The 14,055-nt window shown below is 41.5% G+C and overlaps 1 protein-coding gene across 5 annotated transcripts in view; it reads left to right on the top strand.

Moving 5' to 3' along the window:
* The window catches only part of TAF1 (TATA-box binding protein associated factor 1), a 69,419-nt gene extending 64,323 nt beyond the window's left edge, over positions 1 to 5,096 (top strand). For 3 of the 5 annotated variants that reach the window (XM_058536148.1, XM_058536147.1, XM_058536149.1), the window contains exons 36-39: positions 360 to 461; positions 730 to 886; positions 1,750 to 1,927; positions 4,602 to 5,096. In XM_058536148.1, the coding sequence (XP_058392131.1) occupies positions 360 to 461; positions 730 to 886; positions 1,750 to 1,927; positions 4,602 to 4,821 (657 nt within the window). In that variant the 3' untranslated portion in view covers positions 4,822 to 5,096. The remainder of the gene's footprint in view (positions 1 to 359; positions 462 to 729; positions 887 to 1,749; positions 1,928 to 4,601) is intronic. The other 2 variants (XM_058536150.1, XM_058536152.1) reach the window with 1 other exon arrangement.
* The last annotated feature ends 8,959 nt before the right edge of the window (positions 5,097 to 14,055 follow it).

Below are 14,055 nucleotides of genomic sequence, written 5' to 3' on the forward strand. Positions count from 1 at the left end.
CTATCAACTGATCTCAGTCAGGGTTCCACTGGAGAGTGCAAAACCCAGGAGGGTTTTTCTGTCCCACAGAGTCCAACAGAAGCTAAGGAAAGCTTGGATTAGAAATGAAGAGTCTCCTTGTGATGCTACAGGAAGAGTAGACCGAGGATCTTTCTCTTCTTTGGGTTTTTTTTCCTACCCATGATTTCCAAAGAATGAATGGGGAAAATGCACATGCTTTGAGCAGTGTAAACAGCCCCCACTAGGTGTGGAGTTGGCTGGACTATCAGGGAGGAGCATCCGTCCTGGGTGAGAGCCTTTGGTTAACTCCTCCTACCAGCACGTCCCTCAATGATGTGCTATTTGTGTTCCTTACTCAGATGCGCCAGGGCCGAGGTAGGCTGGGCGAGGAAGACTCTGATGTAGATATTGAAGGGTTTGATGATGAGGAGGAGGATGGGAAACCTAAGACTCCAGCCCCAGTGAGTATGCTTACAGAAAGCTTATGGTTACATTATACCCTTACATGATAGGAGCCCCAACAGTACAGGGCAGGCCAAATCCCAGGGCAATATTAGAGGGTCTCCATAGTGAGGCCCAATCTGACTTTAATCCTTGGAACCAGCAAAATAACACTATGCACCAAAATTACTTAACTTTTTGTGAGGCAGCAAGCTGGGGGCTGGTGGTGGCTTCTGGTCTCTTACTTGGTCGACTCATGGGACTTGGACCCAAACTAATCTTATTCAGGAAGGTGAAGATGCAGATGGTGATCTTGCAGACGAAGAGGAAGGAACTGTACAACAGCCTCAAGCCAGTGTCTTGTATGAGGATTTGCTTATGTCTGAAGGAGAAGATGATGAGGAAGATGCCGCGAGTGATGAAGAAGGAGATAATCCTTTCTCTGGTAAATCTTGCTCATTTGCTTCTGTTTCTCTGTAGCTCACCGTAGCACCCTCAGGACTGGATAGGAAGCTCTTGGCCATATATGCTGTTACCAGAAGCTGCTCTTTTATTTAAGTCCCATTAATTTTATCTCAGAGTACTGAGTACTCACTCATAGGATGATCAAATTCAGTAGCCTTAGAGGAAGTGAAGAAATACAACACAGGAGGTACAAAAGATAACAGTGGAAAAGGCAATGCCCAAGTAGCAGCTGTGGTATGAATGCTTGAGAAAGATGACAAAGAAGTGTTATTTGTGGCAATAGGGAAGGAAAATTGAGAAAAAAGATCCTGGGGCCGGCCCCATGGCCTAGCAGTTAAGTGCGCGCGCTCTGCTGCTGGCGGCCTGGGTTCGGATCCTGGTCGTGCACCGATGCACCGCTTGCCAGGCCATGCTGTGGCAGTGTCTCATGTAAAGTGGAGGAAGATGGGCACAGATGGTAGTCCAGGGCCAGTCTTCCTCAGCAAAAAGAGGAAGATTGGCATGGATGTTAGCTCAAGGCTGATCTTCCTCACGAAAAAAAAAAAAAGAAAAAAGATCCTGCTTTGGGATGTTTTGTGGGTTGATGGTAATGGCAGGGAAAAAGTACAGGAGGAGATGATAGGAAAAACACAAATAGATTGGACTGAGATGGAAAAAGGAAGTGGTTATTTGGATTCAGTTTCCGCACTACAGCTCTCACCAGTGTTGACCCGAGGCACTCCTCTGAGGTGAGGAGTCCAGGCAAGATGCCTGTGTAGATGTGTGAGAGTAACTAGCTTTGGAGGACCAAGCCGAAGATGTTAACTCTGTCAAGCTTATTGCAGGATCTGTCTCTTTTCACAGCTATCCAGCTGAGTGAAAGCGGAAGTGACTCTGATGTGGGATCTGGTGGGATAAGACCCAAACAGCCCCGCATGCTTCAGGAGAACACAAGGATGGGCATGGAAAATGAAGAAAGCATGATGTCCTATGAGGGAGACGGTGGGGAGGCTTCTCATGGTTTGGAGGATAGCAACATCAGGTAATGGGCAGCAACATGCTACAGGGCTGTGGCGTCACTGCCCAGCTATGATGTCAGAGGGTCCAGCATCAGATTACTTGCATCCATCAAACATTTCCTGAGTACCTACTAGGGCCAGGCACTGTGCTAGGCCCTTGGGGGTACACAGAGGAGCAAGACATATCCTGCCCTTGAGGAGCTCACAGTCTAGTGGAAGAGACTGATACAAATAAAATCATTACAAATACAATGTGATAAGTGCTATAGCATAAGTTAGGTACAAAGTGCCAAGTCACCACTGAAGAGGGAGTGTCTCTCACTCTGCTTGGAGTAATCAGGGAAGGTTTTTTACAGATGAGGGAACATTTGAACTGGGCCTTACAGGATGAATAGGAGTCTACTAAGTAGATAAGTGGCAGCAGGTGAGGAGATCCTTAGAGATGCAACAATATGTTCAAAGGCACAGAAATATAACAAAGTATGTTCCAGAGCCAAGGAAGGTTCTTGGGAGTTGTGGCTCCCAAAGTAGCAAGGGATTATATTATAGAGGACCTTAAATGTCACGTGAAGACATTTAGATTTTGGGTAATGGGAATCATCACTTTAACGAAAAGGAAGTAACATCAAATTTGCATATTAAATAACTCTAGGGCAATGATAAGGATCTCAACTGAGACCTGTTGAGAGTAGGGGGAAAGGAGGGGGCATATTCAAGAGCTATTAAGAGGGTAGATCAATTGGATTTAGGAGATAAGGAGATCAGATATACAATGAATGGGAATGTCACCGGGATAGGAAAGAGGAAGAACAGGTGTTAGATGGGGTGCAAAAGGAGGATAAAAATGAATTTGTCTTTGGACATGTTGGATTTGAGGTACATATGATACATCTAGCCAAAGGTATCTTGTAAGAAGTTAGACTCTTTATTCATTCAGCAAATATTTATCACAAGTACAAAAGCAACTAAGATATGGTCCCTTCCTTCAGGGAGTTCAGTCTAGTGGAAACCTAAAATAGGTAAACAGATGATCCTTAAAAGTGCTGTGATGGGCAAGCACTAGATTTTTCTGGGAGTTCGGTAGGAGTGGGGTAGGAGAGCTGGTTAGAGAAGGAAACTGAGCTGAGTCGGAATAGGAATTACCTAGATGAAGAAGGCGGCAGCGGCACTCAAGAGAGCAAGAACAACGTATGTCAAGTCACAGAGGCATGAAACGCTTCTAGAGAATGCAAGTAGCTCAGTGTGGCTGGAGCTTTTGATTCATGGTGTATGTGATGGAGACAATTTAAAGAGGTAGGTAAGGACCAAATCATGAAGGGCCTGAAAGTTTGGGGCAGACATTGAATGAGAGTAGTATGATCAGATCTACATTTTGGAAAGATTGTGCTGTGCCCCAAAAGAAAAATGGGCAAAAGACATGAATTAACAATTCACAAAGAAATGCAAATGGCCAGTAAATATATGGAAAAATAACTTTCCTAAGAATCAAAGATATACAATAAAACAATGAAATGCAATTTTTTACCTGTAAGATGGGCAAAGATTAAAATGAATGATAATGCCCAGTGTTGGAAAAGGTGTGAGGAAAAAGACATTCTCAAACGACTGGTGGTGTAAATTGATAAAATGGAGTGGATGAGAGAGGTATAGCAATTTATTATTATAAATCAAAAACTTAAAAATGTGCATCCCCATTGGCCCCAAAATTCCATGTCTAGGAAATTATTCTATGGGAATAATAAAACACCTTCATCAAGATGTTTGTACAAGGATGTTGATCATAGCATTGTTTCTAATAGTGGGACAATTGGAGATAGTTTAAATGTCCTAGTGAGAGACTGTTAAATCATGTTACAACCATACAGTGGCGTACCATGCAGCTATTAAAATGATAACTATAGATGTATGTTTATTGACATGGAAAGGTGTTCGTTATAATCAATAGTGAAAAAAGCAGATTCCTGAAGAGTATGTAGAGTATTCCAATTTTGTAAATAAAAAAAATGTTTAAGTATCTAAGTGAAGTACATAGAAAAAAATTTGGAAAGATATATCAAAAGATTATCTCTGGGTGGTGGAGTTATTGGTGATTTTTTTCTTTTTTTCTGGTGTATACTTTTTTTTTATACCAATGAACGTGCATTACTTGTGTGATTTTTTTTAAACTAAAATTAAGAATAAACAAACAAACAAAAAATAAAGAGCACTCTGGCAGAAGTGTGAAGAATTAATTGGAGGAGAGCAAGACTGGAGGCATGAAGACTGATTTCAGTGGTGCAGGCCTGAGATAACAAAGGACTGAGCCAAGGCAGCAGAGTAGAGATGGAAAGGAGGGAATAGAGACAAGATATATTGACGAGGTAGGATCTTCAGGACTGTTGACTAACTGGCAGTGTAGATGAGTGAAGCTGTAAGTGGTAGCTGAAACCATGAGGCTATCAGAGCATTTATGGTCTGTGTGTTGTTCAGGTGTAGGGGAGTTTCTTTTCATTCAGGTTATTGTGTATATGAAGTTGGCAAGTTGATGTTTTTGAACAGGTTCTTTTTTCTCTCAGGGACCTGTAGAACAGCCCAGAACCAGTCATTTTAGTGTCCAGGGGAGGTGAGATGGGCTGATCCCTTGGTGGCACCGAAAACGGGACTGGTCAGCTAGAGGATGGTGCCCGAGCTTGAGAGATGACATATTTCTCTTCTCAGTTATGGGAGCTATGAGGAGCCTGATCCCAAGTCGAACACCCAAGACACAAGCTTCAGCAGCATCGGTGGGTATGAGGTATCAGAGGAGGAAGAAGATGAGGAGGAAGAGCAGCGCTCTGGGCCGAGCGTACTAAGCCAGGTCCACCTGTCAGAGGACGAGGAGGACAGTGAGGATTTCCACTCGATTGCTGGGGACAGTGACTTGGACTCTGATGAATGAGGCTTCCTTTGGCCCTCCTTGGTCAGCCATCCCTGTTCTCCAGCCTAGGTGGTTCACCTTTCCCCGATTTGTTTATATTTGTACAGTGTCTGATCCTGAAATCACCAGATTAACGAACACCTTAGCCTTTAAAAAATAGTAAGTAAATGATAATAAATCACCTCTCCTGATCTTCCTGGGGCAATGTCACCTTTTGATTTAAAATCAAGCAACTCCCTTAACCCTTCCGCTAACAAAAAGAGCAGTCTCCTCCTTCTCCAGTACCTTCCTTTAACTCCATTTATTGCTCTTAGTATCATTTTTCCCTGGGGCAGGAGGAGAAATTATGAAAGGACTAATAACTTTATGTCCTCTCGATGTATTAGAAATTTTCCAAGCATGGTATCATCTCAGTTTTCTAATTTGCAGGCTGGAACAGGTGACAGCCCCCATGCTGGGACAGAGAATTGAGTTCTGGTGGACCCTGTGCCACACTAAAAACATAAACCTATTGGACAAAATGCCCATTATTTATTATTTATTTAAGTATACAATGCCTTGTTCCTAAATGGATTTGAGGCAAATGACTATAAATCTCTGAAACAGCCTATATATCAGAAATGATATGTTGCCATGTAAATGTGTTCTGTCCCTGTCCCCCCAGGGGAAATGGTAGGAAAATGGTAAGTTCCTTAGGGCAAAGACTGTGTCTTCTATTTCTTTTCATGCTTAGGATATGGTTCTGTGCATAATAGGTACTCAATAAATGTTCCTAGAATCATAAAATCCTCAACAGATTTGTTATTGAGCATCTGCTCCGTGATAAGCACTCTATCAAATCCTTGGGATGCAAAGGTAAATGAGACACATTTCTTTTACCCAAAGAGCTCACCATCAAGTTGGGGGAGGGGGAGTGGAATTCAAAACATGTTAATAAATCATTATAGTACTGTGAGATAAGTGCAATTACGAAGCTAGAAATAAAGTATAGGGGGAAATAGTGATCATGTCTGAAAAAGTCAGGAAAGTCTTCCTAGAGGTAATTTTTAAGCTGATTGTTGAAGAATTAGTAGGAGCTTGCCAGATGGAAAAGTCCAGGCAGAGTATAACATGAAGTGAAAAGTCTGAAGTCTAGCAATGGCAGAGTGTGTTCCTAGTTTGTTTGTTTGTTTGTTTGTACCTGCCTTGTTCCAGAAAGGATTTAAGGTGGTTTATGTTCCAGTCCTTTAATGCTGGAATGGCTAGAGATGAGAGTGAAAGATGGGCAGGAAGCATATCATCAAGAGCTCTGAATTTGATGCCAATGAATGTGCATTTTATATTATGGGAAATGAGGAGCTCTGATGGGGTGATAGAATCTGGTTTGTGTTTTAGAAATTTTCTGTATATTGAATGAAGAAATAAATTGAAGCGGCATATGTAACAGACAAGTGTGACCCCATTTTTGTAAAAGACAAAACCATGTGTGTGTATTTCTACATGTTTATATATATACTTGTATATGCAAAGGAGAAGGTGTAAGAGGATATACGCTAAACTGTTCCCAGTGAGAACCTCCAGGGAATGGGATTGGAGGGGAGGGGGCTATATGGTTATATGTATACTGGGTGGGGTATTTTGCTTTTATTTCTGTATTGTTTGAATTTTTTTACAAGTATTATTTTTGTAATAAATTTTTTTTTCAAATCCCAGCAGTAGTGTGGAGAGTCGTTTGTTTGGAGGGGAGCAAATCTAGTTCAAGTAAAAGGGTAAAGGAGCCCGAAATAGGGCTGTGGCATTAAGATGGGGAGGAGGGAGATGAATTTGAGAGATCTTTAGGGGGTAGAATCAACAGAACTTGATGACCAATTGGCATTTGCAGGTGGAGAAGGAGGAATGGAAGGTGGCTTCCAGAAGTTTGGTTTGGGAGATTGAGTGGGTGCATGGTACTCATTCATTCATTCAACATTTGTCAAGCTACCTATTTTTATCAAGCAGTCTATCTGCTAGATGCTGATATGGAAGTAAGATATAGTTTCTGATGGCAGGGAATTTAAGGTCTAGAATGAGAGATAGACATGGAAATAAGTTTAATAAAAAATGATCATTGCAATAAATATTTACAAGGTTCTGTGGTGAGAGGAAGGAGTTACCAACTCAGCTTGTGGAGTAAGGATGGGAAGGCTTCACAGAGGAGACCCTTCAGATAGATCCTGAAGAGTAGGGGAGTTTGCCAGACAGTCATAGGGGAGGGGAGGAGAGGGGAGGAGAACATTCTAAGCAGAGAGAACAGAATGTTTAGGGGCATGAAACTACGTGGTCTGTTCCTGGAACAAGTAGTTCTGGATGAGTAGAATATAGGGAACATACGTAGTATAGTGATTACAAGGGTCAGGACCAACAGCTCCTTTTAGAGAGATCACTCTGGCAGCAGTGTGAAAATGGATGGACTGGGCGGGGGGGTGATGCCAGATGAGAGATGATGGAAACTCAAACTGGCTGAGGCATTGGCGGTAGGGATGGAATGAGACGTACATCTTGGTGACTGATTGGATAATGGAAAGTAAAAAAAACAGCGGAACCTAGGTTTCTGATTTAGGTGACTGGGTAAATGGTGATGCCATTCACTGAACAGGTTGACAGTGGAAGGTAGGAGAAATAGCTAAGTTTTGTTGGAAGCATGTTAAGTTTAAAATATGATAGGTAGAAAGCTGAGGGTTTGTGCAAACTTGGGAGTAGATGAGATCACCCAGGAAGCACAGGTAGAGTCAGAAGAGCATGGAGGACAGAAGCCTGGTGAAGAACAATATTTAGGGGTGGTCAGGAATAGAAGAAAAACCTGAAGAGTGATATTTCTCAAACCAAGTAAGGAGTTTTAAGGGAAAAAAAGACAACATGTATGTTGTAAAGTAAAGTAAATGAAGCCTAACTGAGAGCTTTGGGTTTGGCAACTAGGAGGTCCCTGGTGACTTTAGCTGGCAAAAGCAGTTTTAGAGTAGTGAGATTGAAAGCCAGCCAGCAGCAGGGTGAGGAAGAGATGGAAGATGAGGAAGTGACAATAGAGATCATAGAGTACTCTTTCAAGAAGCTAGGCTGTGAGGAATGGAAGAGAGAGAGTCTTAAGATGGAAGATAAATAAACATGCTTATGTAGGCTTAGGTGAGAAAGCAGTAGAGAAGGAGGAGTTGGAAAAAAGCAAGAGAGGATAATTGTGAGAAAGACCTCTGTCCTTCTAGGAGGGAATGTTCGTTAGCATACCTCGCATTCCCTATGGGAGGAGAAGAGATCTTTTCTCCTGAGATAGAGAAAAGGATGGATGTAGTTACAGATCAGCGTGTAGATAAGGGAGAGAGGCAGTTGGAGGAGTTCACACTTCATAGCTTCAGTTTCCTCTGTGAAATCAGTAAGATCGTCCTTGTGAGAAAAGTGAAAATGGGATGGGAGCTTGAATAACAGTGTCGAACTCCTGAGAGAGATAATCAAAAACTGGAAACCAGATAAATGTCTATCAGTAGCAGAGAGGGTGAATTATGGTACATCCATTCAGTGAAAAAATGTGCAACTGTTAAGAAAGAATGAGGAAAATATGTGTGTGCTAATATGGAAGATATTCTTGAAAAATAAGTCATAAAATAGTAGGCAGCATTTGATTTCGTTTGTGTGGGGGACGAAGAGGATATAAAGCCATGTTGTATACTCACAGAAAAGATTTGGCAAGGTGCACTTCAAACTGTTAACAGCTCTAGGAGTGAGGTAGAGTGGGAGAGGGCTCGTTCTTTTCACTGTAAACCCTTCTATTAATGTTTTTTTTTTTTTTCTTTTGAATGGTCTCTGAGGGAAATAGGAGCTGGAGCTGACTAGGGATCCATAAAAGGATTGCTGGGTGTTGAATGCACAAATGAGGCTAAAGACCATTAGTTTGAGATGGTACCAATTTATTGTGTGGTTTTTCTCCAAAGGTACTTAGCAACACAGCTGTCAGGGTGTAGAAGTAGAAAAGGTCCTGGATATAAGAGAGAGATTGGTGGATCTCCTTTCAGTAATCATTTCTTGAGTACTGTGCACCAAGCACTGTGCTGGGTGCTGTGAATACAGTGTTGGAGATGGACAAGTCCACACAATAGTGTGATAAATAAAATGATAAACACAATGTCTTATAAAGGTACAGAGGAGGACATGTAACCCCAACTCTGGAACTAAGGGAGACAGATCTTCCAGAGATGACTAGTATGAGTGTGCCAGGCAAAGAAGCCGTTGAGAGTAAGGAATGGGCATCATTCCAGGCAGAGAAAACAGCATGTGGAAAGAGCATGTGACTAAATAGTTAGGGATAGTTAGAGCATCGTGTACATGAAGAGGCTGGAAAGAGCTAGAATTAGCCAGAGTCCAGATCACGGAGAGCTTTAGCTTTGTATGCTTTGCTAAAGAATTTGGACTTAATCCTAAAGGCAATTGGGATCTATTGAAGGAGTTGGATCACTTGAGCAGCGATCTGGAATATGGATTGTAGGAGAACAGGACTGGAGATGGTTGTGGCAGTCATTTAGGCAAGTTATGAGTCAGTTATAAGGCAAGAACAGTGGGAAGAAATTTGAGAAAATTTAGGAGGTAGAATCTACAAATGACTGATTAAATGTGGAGGATATTTCGGTTAATTAGTCAATAAATATTGATTGAGGCTAGTGAGTGCCAGGCGTTATTCTAGGTGCTCTGAATACAACAGTGAATAAAACATTGCCCTGTCCCTCAAAGAGCTTAGAATTTAGTGGGCGAGGCAGATCCCTGTCCCTCAAAGAGCTTAGAATTTAGTGGGCGAGGCAGATAACAAACCAATCAATAAGAGTGAGAAGTAGGGAGATTCTCGGGAAGATGGCTGCATAGGAGGACTCTGAACTCAACTCCTCCCATGGACACAAGAAATTTACAGCTACCCTTGGAACATTCACCCCTGAGAGAGACCTGCAAACTGGATAAAAAGAACCCCCCCAATGAGGGACAGTACTGACTGAGGTGGAAGAGGCAGAAATTCCTTTCCGGAGAGGAAAAAGCCACAAACATTCCAGGCGTGGCGCTTCATGGCTGGGAGTAATCTTAAGGTACGAAACTTTCCATGGAGGAGCAGGGGGATCTGAGTGGGAGAGTTTTGCCTGCCACAATAAGCAGCTTTTGAACTCAGCATGACCAAGATGAGTGTCATAATATCTAGCTTTGCTGGATATTAATAACAATGGGGAATACCCCCAGAAAAGCTATCGAATATAAGAGACAGAAAAGCCTACTCTTAAACAGCCCATGCACAAATCCACCCCTTTCAGAAAGCAACCTAAAATCACCAGAAAGAGAGGTGCACAGTCCTTTGGTGAAAAGAGACTCACTTGATAGGCTTTGGGCACATCTCAGCAAGGCAGGAGACGGCTGGGAGCACCTCCCCAGGGACTGAGACATTGGTGTCAGCCATTATTGTGACCTAGTACAGGCATGCTGACACAGACGCTGGCAGACGTCATGGGAGTTCTTCCCCTGGCCTGTTAGTGCAGGGATCTGCTCCACCCACTAGAGCACCAACTTAATCCAGCTCAGCCAGGGCATGCAGCCTGCTCTAGAGGCTGGCCCCACCCAACAGCAAGCCCTCAGGCAACTTGTGGGACTGCATAGGTGGACTGTTTGGGACCTCTGCAGCAGGGCAAGCGGGTCAGCCTCTGTGGGGCAGGGGGTGCACACGGGGCAGGACTGCATTAACAGAGCTTGTGGGCCTGTGGGTGGTGGGGCTTGTCAGCTGCAGCAGACTTGTGCTTCTCAAACAGCCACATAGGGGATTGGCTCCACCTTCCAACGCCAGAAACAATTGTGTGCTGCCACGCCTGGGGCCAGTTCCACCCAGCTGCACTACTGAGAGAGCTGACAACAGCGTTGCAGGCTGGAGGCCTACAGCAATTGTAGGCCCCTGAGTCTAGCAACCAGTCATGCTGGGGGCCTACCCACTGGACAGAAAAACTGCAGCAGGAATGAGCTATTCGACCTTGCAGCCAACTGTGAGGGGGCTCCCCATGCCCGATAAAGTGACTGAAGGGACCATAGCAGCCACAGCTGAGCATGACAATGAGCCAGCCAGGAAGACAGCCTAGCCTCCATGGGCACCTGCAGCAAGGGCAACCCTGCCACAACAGAAGGACACATGTAACCCACACAGGGGACACTCCTGGAACATTTGGAACTGGCGATGAGAGGGAAGCACACTGCTGGACCTCATAAGGGATCTCTTACATAAGGCCACTTCCTCAAGATCGGGAGACATAGCTGATCTACCTAATACATAGATATAAACACAGAGAAAGAGGCAAAATGAGGAGACAAAGGAATATGTTCCAAATAAGGAAACAGAAAAAATCCTCAGAAAAAGAAGTAAACAAAACAGAGATAAACAATCTACCTGATAAAGAGTACAAACTAACATTCATAAGGATTCTTTCTGATCTTGGGAGAAGAATGGATGAATTCAGTGAGAACCTCAACAAAGAATTGGAAAATATAAAAAGGAACCAATCAGAACTGAAAAATACAATAAGAGAAATGAAAATTTCACTAGAGGGAATCAATAGCAGACTAAGAGTAGATGATACAGAAGAACAGATCAGTGAGCTGGACGAAAGACTAGAGGAAATCACCCAAGCTGAACAGAAAAAAGAAAAAAGAATGAAAAAGAATGAGGACAGTCTAAGGGACCTCTGGGACAACATAGGTCCCAGAAGGAGAAGAGAGAGACAAAGGAGCAGAGAATCTATTCAAAGAAATAATAGCTGAAAACTTCTCTAACCTAAGGAAGGAAACAGACATCCAGGTACAGGAAGCACAGAGAGCAGCAAACAAGATGAATTCAAAGAGGCCCACACCAAGACACATTATAATTAAAATGTCAAGAATTAAAGATAAAGAGAGAATTAAAGATAAAGAGAGAATCCTAAAATCTGTAAGAGAAAGGCAACAAGTTACATACAAAGGAAACCCATAAGGCCATCAGCTGACTTCTCATCAGAAACCTTATAGGCTAGAAGGGAGTGGCGTAATATATTTAAAGTGTTGAAAGGAAAAAAACCTACTGCCAAGAGTACTCTACCTGGCAAGGTTATCATTCCAAATGGAAGGAGAGAGAGTTTTCCAGACAAGCAAAAACTAAAGGAGTTGGTCACCAATAAACCACCCTTACAAGAAATGCTAAAGGGACTTAAGTGGAAAAGAAAAGACCATAAATAGGAATAAGAAAATTATCAAAACAAACAAACAAAAAACAATAAAATCACTGATAAAGACAAATATACAGTAAAGGTAGCAGATCAACCACCTATGAAGCTAATATGAAGGTCAAAAGACAAAAGTAGTAGACTTATCTATTTCCATGATAAGAGGGTAATGGATACACACACACAAAAAAGAGGTTAAATGTGATATCAAAAACATAAAATGTGGTAGAAGAACTAGAAGGACCTACAACTGGGATGTACAACTATGTACTGGGGCCTTTGTGAAGAAAAAAAAAACATAAAATGTGGGAGGAGGGGAGTAAAAGAGTAGAGCTTTTAGCAAGAGGTCAAACTTAAGAGATCATCAACTTAATACAGATTGCTATATATGTAGGTTATTATATATGAACCTCATGGTAATCACAAATCACAAACCTATAATAAATACACAAAAAAATTAAGAGAAAGGAACCCAAGTATAATACTAAAGAAAACCATCAAACCACAAGGGAACAGAGCAAGAGAAGAAGAAAGAAACAAGGAAGAACTACTAAAACACCCAGAAAAAAAGTAACAAAATGGCAATAAGTACATACTTATCAATAGCTACTTTAAATGTCAATGGACTAAATGTTCCCATCAAAAGACATAGAGTGGCTGATTGGATAAAAAAACAAGACCCATATATATGCTGCATACAAGAGACACACTTCAGACCTAAACACACTCACAAACTGAAAGTGAAGGGATGGAAAAAGATACTCCATGCAAATGGGAATGAAAAGAAAGCTGGGGCAGCAGTACTTAGATCAGACAAAATAGACTTTAAAACAAAAACTGTAACAGGAGACAAAAAAGGGCACTACATAATGATCAAGGGAACAATCCAACAAGAGGATATAACATTTGTAAATATCTATGCACCCAACATAGGAGCACCTAAATATATAAAGCAATTATTAACAGACATAAAAGGAGAAATAGACAGTAACACAATAATAGTAGGGGACTTGAATACTCCATTTACACCAAAGGATAGATCATCCAAACAGAAGATCAATAACAAAACATTGGCCTTAAATGACACATTGGACCAGATGGACTTAGTAGATACAGAACATTCCATCCAAAAACTGCAGAATACACATTCTTTTCAAATGCACATGGAACATTCTCCAGGATAGATCACTTATTAGGCCATAAAACAAGTCTCAATAAATTTAAGAAGACTGAAATAATACCAAGCATCTTTTCTGACCACAACAGTATGAAATTACAAATCAACTACAGGAAGAAAATTGGAAAAGGCACAAATATGTGGAGATTAAACAAAATGCTACTGAACAACTATTGGGTCAATGAAGAAATAAAAAAATACCTGAAGACAAATGAAAATGAAAATACGACATGCCAAAATTTATGGGATACAGCAAAAGCGGTTCTACGAGAGAAGTTTATAGCGATACAGGCCCACCTCAACAAGCAAGAAGAATCTCAAATAAACAATCTAACAGTGCACCTAAAGAACTGGAAAAAGAACAAACAAAGCCCCAAATCAGTAGAAGGAAGGAAATAAGAAAAATCAGAGCAGAAATAAATGAAATAGAGACTAAAAAAACAATAGAAAACATCAATGAAACAAAGAGCTGGTTCTTTGAAAAGATAAACAAAATTGAAAACCTTTAGATAGACTCACCAAGAAAAGAAGAGAGGAATCTCAAATAAATAAAATCAAATGAAAGAGGAGAAATTACAATGGACACCTCAGAAATACAGAAGATTATAAGGGAATACTACAAAAAGCTATATGCCAACAAATTGGATAATCTAGAAGAAACGGATAAATTCTTAGAATCATACAACCTTCCAAAACTGAATCAAGAAGAAATAGAGAATTTGAATAGACCAATCCCCAGTAAGGAGATCGAAAGAGTAATCAAAAACCTCCCAAAAAATAAAAGTCCAGGGCCAGACAGCTTCTCTGGTGAATCCTACTAAACATTCAAAGAAGACTTAATACGTATCTTTCTCAAACTCT

The sequence above is a fragment of the Diceros bicornis genome, chromosome X (assembly GCF_020826845.1).
Source record: "Diceros bicornis minor isolate mBicDic1 chromosome X, mDicBic1.mat.cur, whole genome shotgun sequence".
In the NCBI taxonomy this organism is placed as follows: Eukaryota; Metazoa; Chordata; class Mammalia; order Perissodactyla; family Rhinocerotidae; genus Diceros; species Diceros bicornis.